General features: G+C 47.8%; 2 protein-coding genes across 2 annotated transcripts in view; both read left to right on the plus strand.

Annotated features, from left to right (window-relative positions):
- The window catches only part of LOC142560163 (phospholipid scramblase 2-like), a 31,295-nt gene extending 26,315 nt beyond the window's left edge, over positions 1–4,980 (plus strand). The window contains exons 4-5 of the mRNA XM_075672039.1: positions 1,118–1,447; positions 4,235–4,980. Coding sequence (XP_075528154.1) covers positions 1,118–1,447; positions 4,235–4,303 — 399 coding nt within the window. The 3' untranslated portion in view covers positions 4,304–4,980. The remainder of the gene's footprint in view (positions 1–1,117; positions 1,448–4,234) is intronic.
- A 6,545-nt stretch (positions 4,981–11,525) lies between these two features.
- On the plus strand, positions 11,526–26,507 carry LOC142559946 (phospholipid scramblase 3-like). Its single transcript, XM_075671647.1, has 4 exons — positions 11,526–12,013; positions 18,353–18,567; positions 22,929–23,258; positions 26,094–26,507. Exons 1-4 carry the CDS (start codon positions 11,605–11,607, stop codon positions 26,160–26,162), a joined length of 1,023 nt encoding a protein of 340 aa, XP_075527762.1. The 5' UTR covers positions 11,526–11,604; the 3' UTR covers positions 26,163–26,507.
- Positions 26,508–27,012: the final 505 nt, after the last annotated feature.

The raw sequence follows: 27,012 nt of genomic DNA on the forward strand, positions 1-27,012 counted from the left end.
TGGGATACCCTGCAGGCATCGCAACAATACCTTCCGTGACCTCTTATATAGTAGATGATCCCTAACAAAGGCATCGCTCACCTTCGTACTACGGTGCAACAGTCCAGACAAGAGGTAGACAGAATGGTAAAGAGCAGGTAGGGAGAGGAGGCACAGAATGGGCAGAAACGACGCAGCCACGAAAGGAGTGAACAGCCTTGCCACTCTTCACCCGCAGCTCCGATACAGGGGGGCAGGAGGGGGGGCGAGACGCTAGTGTGGGAGAGTAAATAGGCAACGTAAGAAGGCAAGAAAGCGCTACCACTGCACAGAACAGCGCTTGCGGACAAAGCGGATAAATTTAGGTTCAAAGAACGCGCACGCACCGTGGGAATCGATGTAAGCGAAGCTTCTGATGCTGTTTGCTTTGATTGGCGATAGTTGGCGCTGATGTTGGCGGAGAATGTGTAATTTCTTCAGCGCTTAGTTCAATACGAGAGTGGTGGGTTCATGTTGAGCGTTACTTTGCGTGCACCACTGCCGTCTGTCTGCGTAGTTCAGAAAACACAAACGGAGACCTGTTTGCTTAAGGCATTGTAGTGCATCGTTGTTCGTAAGCTGATAGGGTTGAGCATTATCATTGCTTACATTGCACATCGCATCGTGGCAGAAATGTACAGAAAATTTTGTCAAAAACGGCTAGTCAGCAATTAGTTAGCGTTTGTTATAATAAGTTGAGTATGTGTTTCAATTTCTCGTACATGTCTGCCTCTTCCAATAACCCAGTTCAAGAATAATAATTATGCTATCTGCCGCATGGAAAACTTAAAAATGATAACCCTTTATACGTGTGTATACGTTATATCAGTTCTCACGTGCGCCATTACCTAGACTACCAGGCATTTCTGGGCACGATAATGAAACTTACTGTTAAAACGAAGACGAATTGTCGTTCATTGTTTAATGTGCTTGTTTTCTCGTATTATGCCCACATGTCCCCACTCGGTTATCTTTTGCCCCTGTCTTTAATTACATGTTTTTGAAGGTAAATTGTAGGTAATATCCGTGCGCCAGCTCTCACACGTTAGGGTTGTTTCTGGGCACGTTAAATAAATAGGTACTACATTCTCGGGCGCAGGAAATGGACGTGCACGACGCATCCGGTGCTTCGATGGGCTCCATCCGGATGGAGTTCGCGATCATACACCCGACCTTCTCGGTGCGGGACAGCCAGGGGAACGTTGTCCTGCTAGTCAAGGGCCCCTTCTGCACAACGTCCATCTGTTGCCAGGACGTGGTCTTCGATATCCTAGCCACGGACGGCGTCACCAAGCTGGGCGCGATAACGAAGACCTGGACCGGAGCGCTCAGGGAGGCCTTCACCGACGCCGACAACTTCGCGGTCACGTTCCCCATGGACTTGGACGTGAAGATTAAGGCCGTGCTGCTCGGCGCGGTCTTTGTAATTGTGAGTGGTTGATTGATTGATTGATTTCCGCATTGTTGGCGCGCTGGAGGGCTACTAATGTTGACAACCTGGCCATTCTTTCCTAACACTGAAAGCTAAGTACACGAGCATACTCGCATTTAGCCTCCATCGATATGCGGCCACCGCTGCCATGCAGTCGCACCGGCGACCTCGTGCTGAGCGGTGGAAAGCCACAGCCAGTGGGCAGCAGTGGCGGGCGACTGCAAGTGCAGGGCAGCAAGGCTCACACTCACTCACGAGAGATCAACGGAGCTTAACAGCGGGCGAACGACAGCACTCGAACAACACTGCAGGCAAAGGGCTGTCCCCCTGCAGCGACAGCGTTGTCGGCAGTTCACTTTCGAGGAGACAATCACTTTCGGGATGTTTCGAGTGACTAAAGCACAATACGCGTGGGAGCGAATGGGGGACAGCGTTCCTGGCACAGTGCAAAGCACTCACCATCTTGGCACAGTGCCAGGAACGCGTTCGGCTACAAGTGGACCCACGCGTCGAAGTCTGTAGCGGCGCTGCAGTCTCGCGAAAGTGCTTGTAATCGCCAAAAGCAAACAATGGGGAATGCAGCCACAGGTATCGTACAGGCAATCGCGGTATCACTGTGCCGTCTAGTGCAATCATTAGCGAGTTCCTGCTTGTTGCCGTTCCGCAAGAAACATTTCTAGATTATTCGACGACATTTCCCAGTTCGCCTTGCAACGAAGTCAAATAAACGCGCCGTTCTGTTGCCCCGTGCTTGCCCACTAGGCTAATAATCATACGAGTATCCTTTTTAATGAGTTAGGTTTAGGAGTGTCAAATTGCAAAATTATGTGCGGATGAAGTATGGGAATCTTGTCACATTAGAGAGAGAGAGAGAGAGAGAGAGAGAGAGAGAGAGAGAGAGAACGCGTAAATAACGTTGCCCGAAGTGGGGACGGCGAAACAAGACAAAGCGTCGCGGAATAGGAAGGTAGGCAGGTGCGCGTTGGATTGACCTCCTCGGGCAGTTGGTGCAGGTTTTCTTTGCGATGCACACGCACCGGGTTCGTATCGTGATAACATCGACCTCGCGCACCGTACGCTGTGTGTGCGAGCGAAAGCGTGCAACGGTGAGCCGACGATGGCGGCTCAATCTCGCGTGCGCAAAGGGACGAAGCGCGCCGTATTCCGTCGCGTCCATGGTGCCGTGGGATTGGGCGAGGGGAGTGGGCGTTGCAGCAAGCAGATCGCTTGAAAGCGATCTGCTTTGGGCGCACAGTCTAGGTGGGCCGATGGCTCGTAACCCTGTGTGCGCTGCGTTCTCACCGCTTAGCTTGCGTTGAAGAGGTAGGCAGCCCGGACGTCACTTCGCTCGCTGCTGCTGCCGCGATTCCTCACGCCAGCGTTATGACAGCGAGTGTCCGCGGTCGGGTATGGCGTGCTCATGTCTGTCCGTGCGCGCTGACACTGTGCTGGGTAATTTAGATAGTAAGCGAATGTACGTTTACAACGGGCGTTCTACTCCGGCAGCTGCTGCGTATAGAGCGGCCGCGCGAGCCCTCTCTTGAACACGATTTGCGATACGGACAGTGTAGACGTGAAGGCGCACCGAGAGCCGACGGCGTCGTGTACGCTAGGGCACCCATACGCTAGCGCGTCACCCGCATTCACGAAGTGAAACGTCACGAACTTTTTGAAACAGCGTTGTGGCGCTTGCCTCCAAGGCTGTTGCGTTTATTTCCGTTATGTACTTTAAATCTTTGGATACATCTATACACTGAGGTAGATTATTAAATCTGAAAAGTTAAAATAAAATAAATTGTGGGGTTTTACGCGCCAGAACCATCATCTGATTGTGAGGCACGCCACAGTGTCCGGAGTAATTTTCCCCACCTGGCGTTCTTTAAAGCGCAGCTAATGCACAGTACGCGGGCGTTTCTGCTTTCGCCCACATCTAAGTGTGGCCGTCGTGACCCGGATTTGATCCCGCGACCTTGTGTTTAGCAGCGCAACACCATAGCCGCTAAGCCACCACGTCGGGTAACATGAAAAGTTCGCTTGACTCTATGTTATCATATATCTCGCGCTATGCTACAGCTGTCTTTTACTAGCCTCTACACCGGAGAAAAACTCTCGTCTGCACTATTCTCCATAAAAGTTAAAGCCACGTAAGGCGCGCTGCGTCCGCATTCATCGCTTTATAGATACTGTGACACTGTTTCTAAATTTCAACCGTCATGCAGGCGGAGAGGTCAGCTTGACCACGTTGTTGCCGCGTGATCGCCTATCCGCGCCCCTCCCCAAGCGTGCGTTGGGTCACATGACTCCCAACATTGCACGCGCAAGGAGGTAGTGTGCACCGAGCCACCACCCTTGCAAGCGTGCCCTCGCATGCTTTCCCTCGCACCCACAGCGTACGGAACATGACGGCGACGGCGGACACTTGCTTGAAGTGTCCGTATAATTGTTATGGCAACAAAACAGACAAAAAATATAAAGTAAGACCGTTTCTCATAAGCTTCCTAGAAATAAATCTGGCATTACAATGCTAGGCAGATTTCCGACGTTTGATGTGCATTGTATCGCAGATTGAGATGCCATATCCTACGTAGCTTTATTGCTATCACAATTGTACGGCCACTGGATGCGCGGCCCTCGCGGCGAGCCGGGTAGGCTCGATCGCGATAACAAGTGCTCCGCGTGACACCAGTACAAGTGATCTGTATCTCCTGTATTTTGAAACATAACCCCGACCGCTTAGATTAGAATGAACCCACTAACTCGACGTGGTCTTGTGGCTCTTCGCAGGACTTCGTGTTCTTCGAGAACTCCGCCGGTGGGAACAACACGGATTGTCCCGGCAACTTGATAAATTAATTATACGAAGATCACCGATTTTTTTTTATTCGTTCCTAAAGACAGCCAGACTTCCCAGAAAGGCTGCAACCATGGCATACTTCGGGGCCTTTGCGCAGTCGACTGCATATTTGTGAACGCAGTCCTAACAGCAATTGCGTCTATTATTGCGCTGACCGCGAGCTGGTGATCGTTTCTGATTTTCTGGTACGTTTCTTGAGCGACATATCTTTCTTGGATCTGGGGAGGCAGCTAAATTAGCGTGAAAGCAGCACAGAATTCGAGTTTTATTTTGGATAGGAAGTCGTTCAGTCATGCCATTTTGTTCGTTATCATTTCCTTCTGAAACAAGTTGTTTCTCGTGGGTCTGAAAGCACAAAAAAAGCGGAAGACGTGTTTGTAGGGTCCGTGTTATACCGCACGAATACTGTTGTCATACGTCTGAACATATGCAATGTGTGCCGATTGTAAAGAGCTCGCACAGCAAGTACAAAAGTAAAACCTGGTTACGGCGTAAATGTCCACGTATAACGAAGGTACGGTTATAGCGCCTAAACACTGTCACCCTCTGCCGGTCCTTTTCCTGTAGACATCTTCGCCTATCCCTATCTTGCGTCAGCCCAGCCCGTATCGTATACCTGCAGATTTTTCTCGTTAATGCACCTGGTGCTTTTAATAGCCTCGGCTATGTTTTTCCTTCCGCTACGTTAATGCGTCAACACGTTATTCGAACCCTCAACCTTGCGAGTTCGCACGAGATGAGACTGTCGAGGGTGTCGTGAAAAACGCCCAAATAAAACCACTTCTGACGAAATCCTGGTCAAAAGCCTGAACGTTTGCAACTGAACTCGAAACGAGGGCTATAACAGAGGATAGTGGTATAACAATTTTTCAAAAGATTTTTCGAAGGCAGCCATATATTTGTCTTAGTGGTCGCGACGGCTCAGTGACGACAGCGTTCTTGTGCAATTCGCGCACACGAGAACGGCACAACACACCCATCTCAACCCTACGGTTTAATGACGAAAAAAAAAATCGCGAACTGTAGTTGGCGTATACGAAATGTGAAGCAATCACGATTTGTAGTGAACTGTTAAATCGTATTAATAATGCAAATCTTGTTGTTTTCCATCAAGCATGTGTATCCTACCCACAACTGGTTGTGTGGCGAACGGTTGTGTAGAGATTATAGGAGGAGGAGGAAGAATAAACTTTATTTGTGCACAGCAGACTTGAGACGTCTCTACCTATATGACGGCCTCGAGCCCTTGAGCCCTGGCGGCATCTTCGGCCTGCTGGATTGCCTTGAGTTGGTCTTCCGGTGCACAGCTGATCAACGCGGTCTCCCACTGCTCTCCGGTCTTGTTTATCTTATTCTGTGTGGGTGTCCGAGGACAATCCCAAACCATATGTTGTCGGTCCGACTTTTCTTAACAGAATCTATACATCTATCCGTGTAAAGGTCGGGGCAGTAGCGGTGGTAGGCCACCGGGTTCGGTTATGTATCTGTTTGTAAGAGGTGCCATTATAGGCTGTAGTGTTTATAGCACAATGCATTAACGCGGTAGCGTTAAGGGCCGCGTGTCGCATAAAATCCAGTGTCTGCGTCGGCGTGCGCCGTCGCCGATGTCCGTCCGAAAAAATCGTCGCGCGGCACAACGACGTAGGTCTGCCGCGGGGCGTGAAGGCGTTATTGAACTAATTGAATTTATCCACGTAAAACGCGTCGGAAAATTCGTAAAGTCCGGCTTGCACACAGCTTACAGACATGATAGCGTCGGATTGTAATTTGAATATATGAGAAAACAAGCTTGTTACGCGGAAACTCTAAGCACGAGCGCCTCTCTTCCTTGCTTACGGGAGCACGAGCCATTTCTTCGCCCTGCACTGCCGCCCGGATCGGCCCACCACCGTTTTCTGTCGGGCTCCGTGTCGCAGAATATCTAAAGTCGGCATCAACGGGTCCTTTTAACGCTATCGCGTTGTGCTCATAAAGGTGAAGCTTAAGTGTCCTCCAAGTTTATTTTTTTTAATCGCAAGCTGTGACACTGAAAGGAACTAAAATACAGTGGCACATAACACGGGACCCCAGGGACACATAACCGATGTCGCATACCCAGGTCGTCTCGGTGGTACATAATCTGAGTGCACTGTTGCCGGTACTGGCTCACAAAAATGGTGAGTTAGGCTGCACAATCAGCCGGATCGGCTGATTGTGGGCCCCAGACGTCGCCCCCATCTGGGAGCCACACTAGGTCTATCTGCCCTAACTATGAACCCTGCAGTGGCAAATAAAGTTCTCTCTCTCTCTCTCTCTCTCTCTCTCTCTCTCTCTCTCTCTCTCTCTCTCTCTCTCTCTCTCTCTCTCTCTCGGCCCATTTAAACGACATGATACGTCAATTTCCTCTTGAGCAGGTTCCTGTAGCGCCCCGTTACCCACGACGTCGGGAAGGGCTGGATGATGATGATGATTATAATATACATGCATCCGCCTTGAAGCTGGGCGGTGACCAATTGTCGCCTAGTCTGCTTGACTTGATCAGGATATCTGACATCGGAATACATCATGCCGTCTCTTGCCCGGTTGTACGAGTGCGACATAGACTTCCAACATCGCGCGTCTATGGAGAGGAGAAGCCGATCGTCTAATTATGCGCGCCGTGCAGAGAAGGTGAACGTAGAGATACGAGAGAAAGTCGAGCGTCTTCCCGCAGTTTGTCGCCGAATGGGCCACTTGTACAGCATTGAAAGTTGACCGACAAAATTCCTCGCCATACTTAATGGCTGACGCGAGCTGTGGTTTCAGCTGTGGTTTTCAAGGCAAGAAAGCCATTGTTCTATTTGTGGCCTGTCATGTTTCCAACAGCACACAACGGCACAGTATTCGGCTTGCGTGTTCGATACCTACTAACTTGCTGATTTTAAAGAAAGCCGTTACGATCTCTGGCAGTGTTAACAGTTCGGCACGTATGTAGCGATCAAACAACGGACGCGTAATCGCAACAGTCGTGGCCTAACGACGAAAGTCGCCTCCTCGCGGTTCTTGTTCGAAGCTGGCAAAGTAGGCGCGTCGGCAAACGACTGGAAAGTCGTGCAAGCAACGAAATCACGGAAAAGACGGTCTCGACTCAGACGCATAAGTCGGCTTTAGGCCTGGGCGCTGAACTCGGTGTTCCCACATAGACACAGATGGCCGTATTGTAAGTGCTCGGCGAAACACGATCGTGTGCTGGCTTGGTATGTTTGTGCACAATGCGAAGGCATAAGATAGTGGTGAGATGCAACACAACGTAACGGGCTCCCGGGACACACAACTGACTTCATTGACGAATTTCCGAGAGCTCGGGACGTTTGGTGCTTTAAAAACGGCGTTTCAACATCATATAGGCACGTGCGAAGAGTCCCTCAAGCAGCAAATACTATCTCCCTGTTGTGATGACTATTTAATGCGCTCTGTGTTGATACATCCATAGACTCATGTCTATGTCTACGCAGATGACATTGCATTATTTGCGTCCGCGAGCGATGTACATTCCGTCTATGAAATTCTACACAGTTCAGAGTTCAGGCTAGATGGATATCATGTCTTCATACGTTAACAAATGTGCCCTATTTGCATTTACTTTATCGGTTCGTATTCATGTTTCCAACATATATCGCCAAGATGGAATATCCCTCAAGTGGACTCCCTTAGATATGTTGCGAGTGACATAGCTAGAAAAAAAAAAAACTTGATCGACGCTCTCACATGAAATATGTAGCGACAAGAACAGCGCGTGCTGTAGCTATACTTCGCAAGCTTAGCAACAGACGCTACGGATAGCGCATGGACAATTTGATAATGATATACGAAATCTATGTTCCAGTATTATCAGTTTTTGGTTGTGCGCTCTTTCGTACTGGTCCAGTGCGGAAAGTTCATATCCTTGCCATAGTAAAAAAAAAGAAGTTTTGCGAAATAGCATGGGAATTCTTAAATTTGTGCCAAATAATATGCTTTTTGCGGGAAGCGCGTTTCATTTAAAACTTCTCACGCACTTCAGCGCTCTGTCTCATTCATTTTCAATCAATTCTGTACGATTCATATTGCGTTCCTATTCCTGAACTATTACATTGCGTTGTATTTCTTCATTTTATCTCATATAGTTTTTTTTTTTTTTGCTTAGCGGTTTCTGGCTCACCTATCGTTGTGTGTATGTGCCATAGTTTCGAAATTGACAAAGCGGGCAGGGCTGCCTTGCGTGAGCTGGTCGCAGTGGGGATGCCACACGCCTGTCAACATAATACTCATCCGACAAGTGTCATCCCAATCTAAAAAAGTCCCGTCATACACTGCCTATACTCCCCCCGCCCCCCCTCCAGCACATACAGCTAATTGCTACGTGCCCGTGCCCTTTGCTACTGCTGCTTGCGTTGGATCTGGCTGTCTTGTCTGCATTTTAGCTTTGTTCCTGTACCTATTTCATATTCCTGGTTAATTCTCCAATGGTGTGCGTACGTGCCATGCTCAAGCACCATCGCCATCGTTATCATCGCACCTCGCGCTGGCACGGGCTCGCGTGAAACGGTCCCGGCAGCTCGCACTAAAGGCGCTTGGAGGCGGACCGGTCCACACGACGACCTGCAGCTGCGACACTACGAGACCCGTGGCCGAGCCGTGCGGGTGAGAGGCGTTTCTTTAATAATTTGGCTACGTACAGGCCGCCGTAGAGAAGCTCGGTATCGCCGATTCATAGCCTGGACCACCTACCGAGACGGAATGCCCAATTGAGATGGGATGCCCATTGAGTCGGAATGTCCAATTGTTCAGGCTCGTTCGACATTCCGTCTCGGTTGGACATTCAAGCCAAAAGACGGTAACGCTCACGGTAAAGCACATCACTCTCGAAGAAGCACTTTAAGTACCATGCTTTTTCCAGACAGCGTGGGGCTTTAAACTTGCTAGCTCATTTTAAGGTCGTTGGCTTGGCTTGCAAAGGTTATAGTGACATGGATATGAGGAGAGACCTGAGTGATACACTAAAGTGACCGAAGTTCATTTTTGCAGCGCGGTACATGGAAATAGCTTAAGTACACCCATTTCGCGCCTATTCCATTGGTTTTTCTGTTTCTACAGCCATCTCCCTCGGAGACTGAGGCCTTCAAATTCCCGAGTCCCGACTTTATGCATATAAATCCCTTGTGGGCAAGTTTCCAAACGCCGACAAAAATTTCTACGTTTCGTTAGAGCCTTCAATTACCCCCACTTCAGCAATTATCCTTTCTCTCGTGGCTTGGACTTACGGCTTTAGACCCAAGCATGTTTGTTCTGCCATGTATTGCCGCCTCTTTGACACAAAAGGATTGCTGATGCAATTTGATAGTTCTTTTATTTCTCTCTTTAATTCTTATGCCAATCCCGAGCACCACTTAGTCATATTGATATAATGCGGCTTGATTTTATATTTTTAATTACATCATCGTAAGTTTCCTCTGAGTTTCCTGCGACGGTGTATCGAACTACACCTGTTCTTTTTATTATTCCGCTATTATTCAATTATTCGTCATTACTGCTACCGTGTTTTCGTCCCCATTCTTCCTTTTCTTCTTCTCAAGCCCGGGTCTCAGCCAATTTCTTGTTGTCGGTAAGGGCCAATGTATGTGGGCGGCAACGAACTTTACTCCATCCGACAGATCGTCTGCAGCACTGGGGAAGCTGCAAGGCTCCTTCGCCAATATGAAGGCCGAACGAAAGTCGAGATGTGTTCACCCGATGAGCGGCTGCTGATATCCGCTATATACGGCGTGCATGCTCAAATGTTCGAACATCTCGAGTATCTATGTGGGCTATCACTTACCAATCAAAAAGGAAACTTTCTAATTCCGTCATTAATCAGACGCTTACACCAGGAACTGCATACCGCTGCGCAAGAATGTTGCCTGCGTACCCCTCGTACTTTCGGCACTGCTGCAAACGACTGTGCGGCAGAAGACAGACAATGAACGACGTTACTTAACCTGGCACCTCAACTCCACGAACCCTGCAAACAAAAACAAAAATAACCTTTACTGTTTCATATCGCAACGCGTGCTCTTGTACGGTGCCAATATTTACCCTCGTGCATTACGACGCGCCCGGATACAATACTTAGCAGACACGATAGTTAGCGGGTGTTGAACGCACTGCGCTTGTCGGCTCAAGACGGCCAGACCTAGTGAGGCGCCCTTCAGAGGGACAGACGACCGCTCACAACAAGTAACGAGATTACACCGCTCATGGAAAGATTGCTTATCGTATTGGCTGAACCGAGCCCTGTTTTTTGGCTTAAACGTGAATTAATACTTGCAATTCTTCACTGAAAGTCGCGAAAAATGTCATTTCGCGCCCCATGCGTCAAAAGAAAAGAAAGAGAAAGAAGAAGACGCATAAATAACCTATCACGCGACCTTCTAATGGTTTACGCAATATCTGGCCTTTTTTCTATTATGAGCTTTTTTTTCTTTCTAACTTACAATGTGCAGATAAGCCTTTTGTAGTGAGTAGAAAAGTAGCACTGACTGCACCTTTGTTTTCGAGTTGTTTTGACTCGGCTATCGACAGAATAATGACGACGGGAGCCAGTCAACCAGCCATGACGTAAGTGTTTAAAATGGGAAAACACAATACAAGAAAGGTCTGAGCAACAACCCAAACGTATTGTACCAGCTTTTTATCTTCAAAAGTGACTCAGAAGGTCCAAATATAGGTGGATAACCACAGTTGCACTCACTCCTCTGAAACCAGAAGGAGGGGTAGCTTTTACGATTTGCAAAGCGGGCTAACGGCAACGTTCTCGCTTCACTTCTCAGCGTTGCTGGAGGACGAACTCTTTTCTTTTTTAGCGGATGCTCAGATCGAAAAATTCTGCTTGCAGCGCATCCACGCACTTCTGAAAGTAACCGCTGTAGCAGTAAACACTAACAGGTGCGGGCGTCTCACTGGGCCATAAAAAAAAAAAACTGGGTCCTTAATCATCGGTTGTCAGTCCCTTTAAATGACACGACAGTGGAAGAAGCGAAAGGCCGTACGGAATAACCCAATAAGTATACAGTTATTCTCAACCACTAAAGAGAGGTAATTTCTTCCACCATTTCTCGCTCAAGGTCACACGCTCTCACAGCCAAAGTAAATGACCGCTCGGTATAGGGTAGGTATGGGACGACAATGCTTCGCCACGTCGTCTTCTCACGGCGCGCTTTGCACGTCGCAGGCAGACCGCGACTGAGGAGCCTGCGAAGGTGCTGTCGAAGGTGCTCTCACCCGCTGTCGCGCCTTTCTTGAAAAGGAGGACGTCACAGACGCGATGGCATCACGGCAGGGATCGCAGCCGACGACACCGCGAGCACCACCGCCGGTACCACGGCCGGTACCACCGCCGGTACCACTACCTGCTCTGGCGCCGGCAAAAGAACCCGGAAGAGCGCAGACGCGGCAGCCCACGGTGTTCGTGCCGACAGGCGGAATGCCTATGGCCGGACCAATGGCCTGGCCTTTGGCCGGACCAATGGCCAGACCTGTGGCCCGAATGCCTACGACCGGAATGCCGGTGGCTGGCGGTCAGATGAATGCGCGGCGCGGGCCCTACGTCCAAATGCCGATTCCGGGATTGGCGCCATTGGCCGTACCGCAGTACCGGGGCTGCCCCGCGGGTCTGGAATACCTGAAAAAGATCGACCAACTGCTTGTCCACCAGCAGGTGGACTTGTTGGAAAGTACGTGTCGCTCCCCGGTGCGGTCGATTGGCGGAAGAGATGTATATAGACTCGATCGGGAACCGCGCGAAATTACAGGGCGTGAGAAAGTGTCGTACATGACAGCCCTCACTAGCATCTAAGCGTTCATATTTTTCTTTTTTTTTTCTTTTTGAAGCAGCACATATAAGTATACCACTTTGAAAGAAAAACGCGAGAACACGTGAGGGGGGCATGCGTGGTAGAAAAACAAGAATGCAATCTCTCCGGTTAGAGCGAAATTTCCTTCGGAAGGAGTGGAATTGCGAGGAAAGCTTATACAAGGCATCACCACTATTCTCGATGTGGATATGACGTCAGAGATTAGTCGTGCGCGCTCATCATGATAGTTTGACAGTGTGGCGTATTCAACAAAAAATGTTGCTTAATGCCGCTTTCAACACCGTGCAATGGCAGGTGGCTACCTCTTCAATGCTTACTGACCTTATTTGAGTGTTCGCGCATGCGCTTAAGCACACAACGCCCCGTTCCTCCTACATGGGAATGGCTGCATGTATAAGGTATACGGTAAATAACGTTAAAAAAATTACGGGGCTTTATGTGCCAAAAACGCGATCTAATTATGAGGCACGCCGTAGTGGGGGACTCTGGAAATTTGGACCACCAGCGGTTCTCAAACGTGCACCTAAATCTAGGTATGCGGGTGTATTCGCATTTCGCTCCCAGTAAATAACCTTACAACGACGCTTAAAAACTCCTGCCTTTCTTTTTTCGCAACCTTTTTCATTGTCGGTGTCGCGATTGGCTTCTTCGCCCAGACTACCAAGATTATTGGGACAGTGAACACTAACCTAACGCCTGATCTCTTGAGTTAAGACACTTTCATGCTTTGTTGTTTTTTATTAGACTCTTTGTTACTCGGGAGAGCTTGTCTATTAGTGGCTTTGCGCCTTACCTCCCAAATAAATTACTGCTTCAGAAATCAGCCTAGCTACAGCTTCATTCATTACCCATATGTTATGTTCATCTTCCTCTTCTAAAACTACATGCTTCCTTGCAAGCACACGAATGCAGGCTGGTGGCCAGCCAAAATTCGTCTGCTTTTACCTTTAGGCAGTCTGGGTAGGCCTATTTCTTCTCGATTAAGTACCACAATAGGCTAGTATATACAGTAACTCTATGCTATAGTATAGAGTCGCTTCTTTGAATCTCCTTATTTGTGGAAACGCTGAGTTGCCTCTCAAAGTCGCGGGTCACTGGTGTAAGTGATTTATTCAAGTTAATCCGGGTAGAAGCAACATCGCTGGGCTGATGTCTTTGCTTCCGTTTGGTATTCCGTTCGGTCTTGCAAAAAGCACTTAAACAAAAGAGTGGGTGAATTTGTATAGCGAATTGTTGTTGTTTTTTTCGGACAGTCTGCTGTTGCCGCAACCGAAAGTGCGGGCCCCGAGCATTTCTTGCTTCATTTTTTTAATGTGAAAAAAAAAACATTAATGCCTTACACGACTGAAATTTGGAGCACGCTTAAGCTTAGCCTTCAAGAGTGGGACGCGCATTCAAAGCATTCAAAGATCACTGCCTGCTTCTCCCGTTTCCCGGAAACTGCAGCTTATCTTACACTAATGTTTGCCAGGAAGCACTAATAATAATAATAATAATATTTGGGGTTTTACGTGCCAAAACCACTTTCTGATTATGAGGCACGCCGTAGTGGAGGACTCCGGAAATTTCGACCACCCTGGGTTTTTTAACGTGCACCTAAATCTATAGGTACACGGGCGTTTTCGCATTTCGCCCCCCATCGAAATGCGGCCGCCGTGGCCGGGATTCGATCCCGCGACCTCGTGCTCAGCAGCCCAACACCATAGCCACTGAGCAACCACGGCGGGTAGGAAGCACTAGCTGGCGGCGAACGTTATGCACGAACGCGAGCTTTCTGGTGGAAACGCGGCCTCTTGCGTGCGCCGATCCTGAAGGTTGTGTTCAGGTTCAAGTTCATGTTCAGAAATCATGTTCAGGTTTCTGTTATTGCTCCACAGTTCTAATATCTGAGAAGATTTAACCTAAAACGCATACGCCGTCGGTGTTTTGTTTCACGACATTTCTTTCTGGGCTGTCATTCTCAATATTCCGAGGAATTAGCGGTCATCATGGTTACGGCCTCGAATCTCTTCCTACTCGTTGCTCTGTTGATAGCTCAGGAACACTAATTTATCATGCGCTGTCCAACAAATTTTTCCATCCTTCCGCATTCATTCTTCAAAATCGTATTACGGATCTTTTCCTCATTCCACTCTGCTTTCACAAGTCTTTGATTCAATAACACAAGTTTTGTTAAACACATTTTGGTCGTGTTAAATTGCTACAATTAATATCTGGGTCTGACTGGTCTTGTGTTACCTCAATGGATAATGTAGTCAGGTATAGAAACTTTGTCTCAATAACAGCGAACTGTGTGACTTTATCCTCAATGTCTGTTCAGTGCCATAAAAGTAATTCATCTCGCAGGAATGCCTGGATAACATCAGGATTACTTCATAGGTTACGTAAAAAGTGTAAATATATATATATATATATATATATGTACGCACACACACACACACACACACACACACACACACACACACACACACACACACACACACACACACACACACACACACACACACACACACACACACACACGCACACACACACACAATATCTCAACAATTTTTATTTTCAAATGTCCGCACTAACTGCGGTACCCAAAGAGCTGCAGTTGTTTTAATTAAATCGTGGAATTATCTGCATTATCATATTAAAGCTCCTGCTTCCCTGTCATCATTTAAACGTTTGCTTCGTAATTTTATTCTTAAGCAATAACATAATTTGGCAAATTAAAAACCATGTCCCTTATCGTTTTTTGTAAATAATGACTGTATTCATTGACTAAAATTGTTTCATCATTGAAATGATTGTGCTTCCTTAATTATTTTATTAAAATTCTTATTGCTCGTATTTCATTGTAAATGTTTGTTTCATTACTCTTTTTTGCTGTTTAGCAGTTTTCCATTTTTTGTAACATATTATAGGAGGTACCCCTTAAAGTGTTTTCACTATGGGACCTCTTTCTGTACACTATCATACCCAACTTTGTATATGTTTTATCAGAATAAACCTGAGAACTTCGAGCTTCGAAACCTAGTGTATGGAATGACACGCGAAGGTGACTGGGCTTTAAGCGCGCAAACCATGGGGTAGTCTGTCAACGTTTTGTAACCTACACGACCATGACACGAAACTAAGTGGCAAGCACAAGTCGTCAGGTACTGACGCAGCTACAACTTGCCACTGTTACGAAAAAAAGAAAAAAAAAACCTTGTGAAGAATATAAGACAAGGTATGAGGAACATTAGGGTGAGAATATGGCGTGGAAATATAGTCCTCATATACCGCATGTGATATAGCAAGGCGTGGAATATAGATGCACCGAAATATATACACGGGAATTTTCGCTCACGGGCACGTCGGCACCGACGCCGACACCGGATTTTCTGCGACGCGGGACCCTGAACGCTATCGCGTTAAAATATAAATTACATCCATGTCGATTGCTGGCAGGCGACATGAATGTTACCGAATTCTTCGCCTGCGCGACCACTGCGTAGCGGCGAAGACCATTTATGACGGGAATTGATCACGTGACGGTGACTAGCCAATCAGAAGCTCGGCGAAGAAGAGAAAGCGGTCGCGCGGTGCGTACCCAACTCCAGTGGCCTTAAGATAGTGACGTCCACGGCCCCGCTAATCCGTATCCGCAAATCAGGACAATCCAAACCTCTCTAATACGCAGTTCGAATTTGGACATGCTAACCACCGAGATATTGCGCAACCTCCGCACCGTGCAACTTTCCACAGGTTTTGTGAGGCTACTACTTTGCGAATGATAGCGACTGTGAGGGTATCTTGGGGGCCACAACAGGCGTCACTGTGATATTGCTACGATGTTGTTTGCAGGTCAGGATACTTTTCGTTCTTGGGAAAATGACGGTGTTCAAAATGATAGCTCGCCACGTTAGTGCACAAACTATACACTGCCGTACTGCACGACCCTTTCGAGCCCGATATTGCGCACTGCTATATTACTATCCATCCTCTCCAAAGAGGAGCGACAAGCACGCATGTATTGAATGTTTACAGCCCTCCCAAAGATAGGCACGCAAGATTGGGTTCCCTCATAAAGAAATCTCTGAGCTTAGCGTGCCATGCCCCCTGCGTTATTGGGGGCGACTTCAACGCACCGCACCCTTCATGGGGCTACCCTGCGGCGACACCAAGAGGCAGAATACTGGAAGAGGTAGTCATGCAAGATTGGGCTATCGATCCTCACCGATCCCACTTACCCCACGAGGCTGGGAAACGGTGTTAGTAGAGATACGTGTCCGGACCTGACGTTCACCATGAACATAAACAGCGCCATTTGGAAGAATACCGAACAGCACCTGGGAAGCGATCACTTCATCCTCTCTCGGGAGATAAGCACAAACGCGTGCACACGCAAAGTAGGTATCGCAAGAATTACGAACTGGGACAGGTGGAGACAGGCCCGGGCATCTACTGAAAACCCTATTACAAACCTAGTGGAATGGGTTAAGTGTGAGGCGCAAACTTTGAAAGCCTTTACGAAAGAGGTCTGCGCGACAGAAGATTGCCCAGCGGTCGATCCGCACCTTCTACATTTATGGGACGCAAGACACTCATTTACAAAGAGATGGCGAAGACAACGGCTTAACCGCAAACTCAAGAAAAAAATAGAGGAGCTAAACAAAAAGGCAGAATCCTACGCCATATCTTTGGCCAGATGGAACTGGAATACGCTCTGTGATGGTATTCAGGAGAAGCTAGGTGTGAAGCTGTTGTCAAAGACTTGGAAGCTCCTGCCTATCCTAATCGACCCGAGCAGCAGCAAGTCGGCCACTAAAGACAGGCTCACGAAAATTGTACACACCATCACGGGTACGGGCACAGAGTTGATGGAAAAGCTCAAGACCAGGTATCTGTGCACGGCCCAAGTCGTGGGACAATCGAAGTATTCTGGGCTGCCGAATGCCAAGTTGGACATCCCACTCACGAAAGAAGAAACCAAAGCAGAAATTGCGGCCATGAGAAAAAATACAGCTCCAGGTCCAGATCAAATAACAGCAAAGCTCTTATTTAACCTCAGCGATGACACCATCACATCGCTGGTGGAATGCTTCAACGAACAGCATTCGGCTTGAAGAACGCTACCAATATCCTGGAAGACGGCCGAGGTTTGGTTCATTTCGAAGTCGAACAAACCCCTTAAACTGGATAATCGAAGACCGATATCGCTGACCTCGTGTTTGGGGAAGCTCATAGAGAGGGTCATCAACACGAGACTCAGTAGATACTTAGAAGAGAGCAACCTCCCACTTAACACTCAATTCGGCTTTCGCCCTCACCTATCGACGCAGGACGCCCTCTTGCACCTGCACAAGGACCTCCTTGAGACACCTCCCAAGTCACAGACAAGGGCCATCCTGGCCCTTGTCTATAAACGGTGCCGTGTAAGCGGCACCGTTTATAAACGGCTGGGATAAACGGCAAACTGCATCGCAACGCCATCTACAGGCAGCATCTGGGATCGAGACAGCCGATGGGTTCCCTTTATTATCTGCAGGCATGTCGCTTGACACGTGTCAATGTAGATGGCGTCGGGATGCAGTGCGCCGCTGCTCCGGCTCCCGCTGCGTGGAGTATACCGCTTTTGTCGGCGCCTGTACATCACGGACCATTCGCATCGCGCGTGTAATATGATTACGAAAGGCTCTGCAACCGGCAACCGGGCAACCGATAGAACCAGCATTGACATTCGGGATAGTTTCGATACAGAAGGGAGCGCCTTGTGCTGAGCGATAACTTCTAATATTTGTTAACCGTTAACCACGGTCTGATTATGAGGCATGCTGTCGCAGGGGATTCCGGAATATTTTGGAACACGTGCGGTTATCTAACGTGCACCTAAGTCTTAGTGTACGGGTGTTTTCGCATTTCGCCCCCATCGATGGAATCCCGCCATGGCCGGGATTTTATTTCGCGGCCTCGTGTTTAGTAGCCCAACACCACAGTCACTAAGCAACCGCGGCGGGTTATTTGTTAACCGTTGAAAGAGTCCTCCCCCCCTCCCCCACCATTGCATGAAACGACAAGTACACAGCTCAATATTGCATCATCCTCCACTCTTTGAATTGGTGAGTGCCTGCGCTACAATTACTTTCGTAAGACAACTGACTGCGCGAACGTTGGCAGAGTCGCACGAAGACTGCACACTTAATTTAGTGTCTTCAACTGGCGCAGGTTTCCTGCCGTGGGAGATGGCCAACAAGTACGTCGTGAAGAACAGCATGAGCCAGTTCGTCTTCGCGGCGGCAGAGCAGAGCAACATCGTCGCTCGCCAATTGACCCGAAACCGGTCCTTCCTGATTTCGCTTGTGGACTACCGCAACGTCATAGTGATGCGGCTTTTCCGGCCACTTCGCTGCGACTGCAGCCTTTGTTGGTGCTGCCTGCAGGCACGTATATATTGTCCATCGTACCGTAAGACTAGAGTTGTTCAGTTGTAGAACTTGCGCACACATCTTTTCCGAATTTCGAAAACCACTTTGGACTTTTTCATCGAGTCCCCGCAATGCCTTCTGGGGTTCCCTGGGCGTCGCAACATTACCTACTTGACGGGTGTAACTGTCCGTGACCCCCTCCGCAAGCGCATTGCAGAAACTGCAGCGCTTGCCGTCGAACTACCGTGCAACAGTCCAGACGGGAGGTGGATTGAATGGTAGAGGGGGGTAGGGAGAAGAGGCAGGGGGGGGGAGGCAGAGTAGAGGTAGAGACGACCATGTCGCGGAAGGAGTGAACAAACAGCCTTGGCACTCTTCTTTCGCAGCTCCCATAGATGAGGGGAATGTGGGTTGTGCGCAAAAGGCAACGCGAGAAGGCAAGAAAACGCTACTAATAGACACAAAAGCGCTTGCAGATAAAGTAGATAAACTTAGGTTCACCGTACGGTACGGTACGTTAAGCTACTTTCTGAAAAAAAAAAATGAAACACCTTGCAAATTTGACAAGCGGCCAAATGACGCCGGGCTTGCAGACGGAAAGCCGCACTAAAGCACCGTAGGGTTAAGCGACATGCCAGAATAGTGGAACGGCAAATCAATAATTTGCCTGGCGAAGTAGCTTTGCGGCTATGGCGTTGTGCGAGGTCGCAGGTTCGACCCCAACCGCGGCAGCCGCATTTAGATGGCGGTGAAATACCAAACCGATCGCGTACTTATATTTAGTTGCACGTTAAGGAATCCCAGGGAAATCAGCATTTCTCTGGGAAGTCCACCACTATAGTTCTGCTTCCCTTGAGACCAGGGAAAAGCCGCGCTCTTTTGGGAGCGCCAAGTTACTAACCTCGTAACCATCTTCGATTCCCGGCTCACCTTCTTAGCTCACACAGAATGTATCGCTACGCGCGGCCTGCGCAAAGGAGGCATGTGCGCCCTGGGCATAGAGAGTCGAACCTTGAGGGAGTTCACAAATGCGGGCCGGCAGAACCCTGGCCAAGGGATCACAAATTCATTAATTAAAATTAATTAGCTCTTTCTGCCGGCCACTGCTGGAATATGCCACTGCCGTCTGGAACTAGACTTGCCAGTCTGACGAAAATCGAGTAGGGAAGAGCTCTGAGAAAATTTCCCTTTAAACATCGATATTGGTGCTACGTGCAGGTCGGCGGTGAACATCCTCGCTGTCACTCCTCGCTTAGACTAAAAAACCTGGACTGAAGACGAGCGAAGGCTGATTTAAATTTCTTACTGAAGGTTGTAAGTGGTGTCATTGACTGTACAGAAATATTGCATAAGGCTGGTATAAATATTTCGCGGGAAAAAAAAAACCAGGGCACGTGTCTAGACCTTTTCATGCGTCTGCTTCTGGCGCCACAAAGAATCTCTCGGACAGCGTTCTGCAGGCCAGCAACGAACACTCACACGAAATTGGCATGTTCCACCGACATCTGCCAACATTCTAAGCAGCACGAACTAAATTCGTGACCTATTTCCAGAAATGGCAATATTGTTTTTGTATGTTATGCGGTGGACCATTGCTGTGTGGCATACGCATTTTGTTCTTGTTTGCTTGTATCTACGTACCCGCCTTGTTACATGTTAATGGTTTCATGTGCTTGGTGTCCAGACTTCCAGAAACCTAAATTTTTTTATGTGCTATACTTTGTTATGTTATTCTATGTTATGCTACGTTTTTATTTCGGAAGGGTTGATTATTAAGTTTTCCTATGTTGTGCTTTAATATGTATGATATATATTGTAAACAGCAATTGTATAGAATGTGTACTTTTTATTCCTGCTAGCTGACATATAGACAGAGGCGGGCAATCATTTTTAAACGATTTGCGGAATCTGAGAAATCGCCTGCTGTGTAGTATAATCCTTGAGCTGAATTATTCCGACGCAGACATCATTTGCACGAGAAATCAAAAGATATAGTCAACTAATTTTAATAAGGCACTAATTATCTTTTTAATTAGTTTGACACATATTGTAGTTTACGAATTGCAGTCGGTAAGGTTGCAAGGCTTCGAGCGAATTTCCAGAATGATGCCGTTTCCGACACATGCTCCATCAAATTTGCCGTAGAAATGCACTCTTGTTGCACTTGCATTTTTAACAAAACGCCCCTCTTACGCATTCAAGCCCAAAACTAACTGGAACGTCCAAGTATTTCGTCCCAATCTCAGTGAACTATCTCGAAAGTGACGCCATCCGGGATGGTTACTTCAAGTGGATCTTTCTTGCAAAGTCATGGGCTAGAATCCTTAAATTACCATATGTGCTGTAAAGTAATTAGGAGCCCAATAAGTCAGCCTTCGTTCATTAGTTGAATAAGTGTTTTCGATTGCTAGTACATGTCACCCTCAGCATAATTTTTGTCTTTGAAGTGGATTATTCGATATCTCCCAAGGGAGACAGGGGATATTGCTATAAATGTTATAGCATATCTCACGTGCGCCATTACCTCGAGCACCCGGTTGATCCTGGGCACGTTAATAAAATTGATTTTTATTAATAATTATGTTAGTACCACCGGATTGTCCACCAAGTTGACATTTCCAAATTCCCTGAGTTGTCCAGGTTTTCCCTGAGTGCATTTGCAAAATTCCCTGAGTGACACAGAAATTCGTTTTATGTGAAGACGGGTTGACACCATGTGGCACGGTGCCATCATTCTCCAGAAAGCATGTTAAAAAATAAAAACGACTTGATCTAGTTTGATTAACAAGAAGTAGCATTTACTTTATTCAAAAAGAAAACAGAAGGACGGAGTTAGTAAAATGCACAGTGAATATAACGTCTTCAAAAAAAAAAAAAGGCAAATCCCATTGCAAATCGAATTGAGCTTACTAAAACACAAATAATCGGGAGACGCACGCAGAAGCAAATATTCTCGAATATGAGCTATAACTATCAACTGATAGCAAGCTCATTGGTATGAGGCCCGAACTTTGTCACAATTGACATTCTCTCTCAACAGCACGTAAGTCAACCTCAGCTGTTCTGACACTCTCAGCCTGCGCACAATGCCTCAGTATTGCGTTTCACTGCGTTAACGATTCTTATTTTGGTTTGGATGAGGGACATCTGCATCTCGGCGCCAGCCAACACCTTGTTTTTTGAGCTCAAGCTCCTTGAAAGAAGTGGCGGCAGGCTTCAATTTCCCGTTCATTCGTCAATGCGTAGGTCCTTTCTGTTCTCGTCCTCCTTCCGCCGCTCGTTCGTAGCACGGACCATTTGACGCGTCCTCTTGGTTAGTTGCACAATCAAGGTCCGATTTTTCGGAATCCCTAGGGCTCATGAAAACGTCCCAGAAATCGGGCAGATCAAAAAAATGAATGCATGTCTTTTACTGCCGCTAATGGTTCAAATCGCCTTAGACACATCCAAAAAAGCTCTGAAGGCCTGCCAGTACAATTATTACACATGTCGGTGCTCGTACTGTGACAGGAAATGGCAGGTGTACGTGTGTGCAATTAAGGAATACATACTGGGTCGCGTGACAGTTGCCCCTTCACACGCCTGTTATGCTTCGACGCAGTACTTTTTTATACTTCACCGATAACACTCCACTACTGAGACGAAGCTGACTTTCGGGAAGCGGCATTGTGCAACGCGTCGTGCTTTCCGAGCTTCGAAGCCAATCGCGAGGACCACAAGGCGCAGTCGGCGCCATTGCTGACCCCGGCGAATTCTTTCAATGAAGAACGCCGCACAGAACGACAAGAAGCTTAACAGCAAACGTCGGTGCAGCTGGGCCTAGCGTTACCGCGGTGTTGGCTACGGCTGCCACCGGATGTGCGCGCGAGAGAGCCGGTTCCAGCGAGGCGGCAAGGTAATCAAAAAAATTAATTATGGGGTTTTACGCGCGAAAACCACTTTCTGATTGTGAGGCACGCCGTCGTGGGTGACTCCGGAAATTTTGACCACCTGGGGTTCTTTCACAGGCACCTAAATCTAAGTACACGGCAGTTTTCGCATTTCGCCTCCATCGAAAGGCGGCCGCCGTGGCCGGGATTCGATCCCGCGACCTCGTGCTCATCAGCCCAACACCATAGCCACTAAGCAACCACGGCGGTTCAATGTTCCTTTCTGAGCTTTTCCTTGTTGTGCCATAGTTTCATGCATCGTTAGACTTCCCTCCACTCCGTTCCCTTTTGTGTTTACATTGTGCTTTGTTGCATCTACTCTACACAACAGTTCTTTTTATTTATTGCTTCTTTAATACATTCCCCTGCAGTGTTCTTGTCGTTTTTGTTTTTCGATTTTGATGTACGCGTAATTATGAATATTATTGTTACTATTACTGGGCGCAGGTAATGGATGTGCACGATGGTTCCGGTGCCGTGATGGGCCACATTCGGATGGAGTGCACCATCCTAAACCCGAACTTCTCGGTGCTGGACAGCGAGAACAACGCTGTCCTGATGATCAGAGGCCCGCTGTGGACATCGTCCATCTGTTTCGAGGACGTGGTCTTCGATATCCTAACCATGGACGGCGTCACCAAGATCGGCGCGATAACGAAGGTCTGGGGCGGATTGTTGAAGGAGTACTTCACCGACGCCGACAACTTCGCGGTCACCTTCCCCTTGGACTTGAACGTGAAGATTAAGGCCGTGCTGCTCGGCGCGGTCTTTCTAATCGTGAGTGTTTGATTGATTGATTCTGCATTCTTGGTGCGGTGTAGGGCTACTAATGTTGACAACCTGGGGATTCCTTCCTAACACTGAAAGCTAAGTACACGTATAGTTCTTCCATTTGCCGTCCACCGATATTCGGCCACCGCTGCCGGGAAATCGAACCCGCGACCTCCTGCTGAGGAGCGGAAACACACAGCCAGTGACTAGCAGTGGCGGTTAAGCGCGAGTGAACGGCAGCAAGGCTCACACTCACTCACACCAGATCCATGGAGCTTAACAGCGGGCGATCCAACGCACTGAGAACAACACTGGTGGCAACGAGCTGTCCCCCTGCAGCGACAGCATCGTCAGCAGTTCACTTTCGAGAAGTCAATTACTTTCGGGATGTTTCGAGTGACTACAGCGTAATTCGCGTGAAAGCGAACGGGGGACTCTGTTCCTGGCACAGTGCCAAGGACTGGCCGTCTTGGCACTGTGCGAGGAACGCGTTCGGTAAGCGAACACTCGCGTGGAGGGCTATGGTGGCGCGGAAATCTAGCGAAAGCAATTGTAACCTCCATAAGGGAACAACGGAGAATGCCGCCACAGGGATTGTACAGGAAATCGCGGTATCACTGTGCCGTCTAGTGCGATCATTCGAGAGTTCCCGCTGGTTGCCGTTCCGCGAGAAGCATTTCTAGATTACTCAACGTTTCCTTGCAGTTTGCCTAGCAACGCAGTCGAATTAAACACGCCTTTCCGTTGCCCAGTGCTCGCCCACTACGTTGAGAATCATGTGATTATGCCTCCTAACGCGTTAGGTTTAGGAGTGTCAAATTGGAAAACGATGTGTCTGTGAATCGTTGAATAGGAAAAACAGAAAAAAAGGCAGCAGTTTAGCAACGAGCGTATCGATGACCCTCGTTGCCATGGCTCAGAGCACCTCCTTTTCTCTCAGCACCGTCATTATAACACCTCTGTTCAAACCCTCCCTCCTGGTGGTAGCCAATCACACACAGGTCACAACCCACCGTGAGGACAGGCATTCAAGAAGCACCAACAACGCTCTTGCAGACGGAATATCGGGCCGGCGGCTAAGTTGTCCCACAAAAAATTGAGTCGCAATTTTAAAAATAAAAGGCACTTTAGACGCGAGTTGAACCGAATGCATATGTTGGAACTGGCCTAGAGTAACTCACGCAATTTTTTTCTTTTCCCCTTAACTAACGGAATAATTATGTTTAATTAATCAACGTTTGAAGTATTCGCTGCAGATCCCAAGTGTGATACGAAAAGTTATAGAGCACCTTAAGAAACCTCTCAATAAATTGACTTCTCAATAAACATATCTCACGTGGTCCTTTCTTCCGCGTTCCAAAGAAAGCCCGCGATATATGAAAAAATACCACATGACGGGGCTATTGGGCACTGTTATCATGCTGCTCTCAAGCGTGCGATGGATGAACAAGGTCGGCTGCAGCGAGACTGGCCCGCGACAGGGCGTTATGTCTGGTGTAGGTATCTGGGCATGCTTCTTTTATCGCATGACGACGCAAATGCGTGCTGCTATATGCAAAGTGCCTCGAGCGGTAAGCCACGCGGCAAGTCGCGCGGTAATTTTGCGTGCATTCACGGGCTTCTTTCACGCTCGGAAAAACACTTTGTGGCTCGCAATTAGTAACAGAAAGCTGTGTGAGGAGCCTTTCCTGTTGCTATGCAAGTTTACCATTGAACATTTTCATCTCATTATGACAACTGAGAAGTTCCTTATATGATAAACACTAATTATGAAATTAGGCGGAACGCGATATATAATCTCAGTATCTCCAAGCGACGGCAAACAAAGTTACCTTGGGTTTGGTCCAGCTACGTGGCATTTGCTCTGGTTTCGCTCTGGTTACGTGAAACAGCCTCTATGCCAGTTCTTTCAGTTTTGAGTGAAAAGGAGGTATTTATATCAGATTTGTACGTGAACGTCAATAACACGACAAATATTGACCGCTCGCCCATAAAAGGCAGGCAGCGTTACATAGCTTTCATAAAGCGTGTTAGGCGTGCAGAAATCTGGTATCGCGTTTTACGCCCACCCGACTGTAGTGCATAGGCCACTCCGTCCACGTCTTCTCCCGCTCTTCCCGTTAACGAGCGTGGTTCCATGGAATGGTGTGTCCAGTGCATTCATCATTACATTCGATCATCACTGCACTGCAACATTCTGCAATAGTTGCTAAAAGACAGTTATATGAAGAACCTCCGATAACTGAGGAAATAAAGCTTTGGCTGCGAAGCGAAACCGATCGCCATGTTTTGAACTGGCTCGGTCACCTGCTATGGGGCTGCGTCCACCGTGAGTAGAAACGTAGCGAACGACCGAGCAAGCTGTAGCGAGTGCCAAAATGTCGCGACATCCTTGTCCCACGTGGCTACTTCGTGCTTCATGACGTCACAACACATGTACACCTCGTCGAAAGCAGAATTGCATGTTTTGTAGTAAAATCACCGTCAGTACATTCCTGTAAGCGGGTTGGCTGTTGCATATTGAAGTTATGCAAGACTTGATGCGAATAATGAACAAATGCTAGTTTCAAATACCGGTGTCACATGGGGCACTTCGATCGCGATCGAGCCTGATGGGAATCGAATTTTTCCGTCACAACTGGCTTCTTTTCGAAGGTTGAAGAAGGGAGCCAATCGAAATCCAGAAATTTGATACGGACTCGGTCGCGAAAAAAGTACCTCGAGTGACAGTGGTACGAGTCGATGCCTGATCTGTATCTCTGATATTTTTTGAAAAAAACCCTCGACCACTCATATTACAATAAACACACTAACTCGTCTTGGTTTTATGACTCTTCGCAGGATTTCATATACTTCGAGACCACAGGAGCCCAGAGGCAACCGGATCTTCCTGGGAACGTTATAAATTAGTTATTCGAAGATCATCGATTTTTTTCGTGCGTCCCTAAATTCAGCCAGGCCTTCCAGAAAGGCCTTTGCGCAGTCGACTGCATGTTTGCGAACGTGACTATACCATTATTCGTGCTTATTACTATACTCGTAGTTAGCAGGCTTTTGTTTCTGATTTTCTCGCGCGTTTATTGCACGATACCTTCTTGATCCTGTGGAGGCAGCTAGATTAATGTGAAGGCAGCGTCGAATTTGAGTTTTATATCAGATAACAAGTTATTTATACTTACTATTTGCATTCGCGCTTGTCAATTTCTTCTGCAACAAGTTGTATGTAATGTTGAAGTGAAGAATAAACTTGGCTGCAGTAAACATGGTCAACATCTGCTAATACTTTTTCTATAGATATCTCCACCTACCCCTATCCCGCATCAGCCCAACCCTTAAACCTCCAGATTTACTTATCTCGTCATTGCTGCTTATTGTCTTCGAACCTAGACTTTGTTTGCCCTCCAGCTTGGCACTCGTTATGTTGCAATAATGCGTCAACGCTTTATCCGAGCCCTCACTGACACGTTCGCACCAAGTGAAACTGACCAGAGTGTCGTGAAAGCGCCCCAACAAAACCACTCAGCCTAAACCAGAGTCGAAAGCCAGGAAACGTGAAATTGAGAACTCAAGATGATGACTGGAAGAGAAGATGAAAGTGCAACAAATTTTCAGAAGCAGCTGTTGGAAGGCAGCTATACGTCTCAGTTTGCCGTGGCCGCTCCGGAGGTGACACTGAGCGGTGTGTCGTGAAAACGCACGAATGAAACCGCTCGGTCGAAATCCTGGTCAAAAGCCTGCAAACGTGTGTGTGTGTGTGTGT

Source organism: Dermacentor variabilis, chromosome 10, assembly GCF_050947875.1.
Source record: "Dermacentor variabilis isolate Ectoservices chromosome 10, ASM5094787v1, whole genome shotgun sequence".
Lineage (NCBI taxonomy): Eukaryota > Metazoa > Arthropoda > Arachnida > Ixodida > Ixodidae > Dermacentor > Dermacentor variabilis.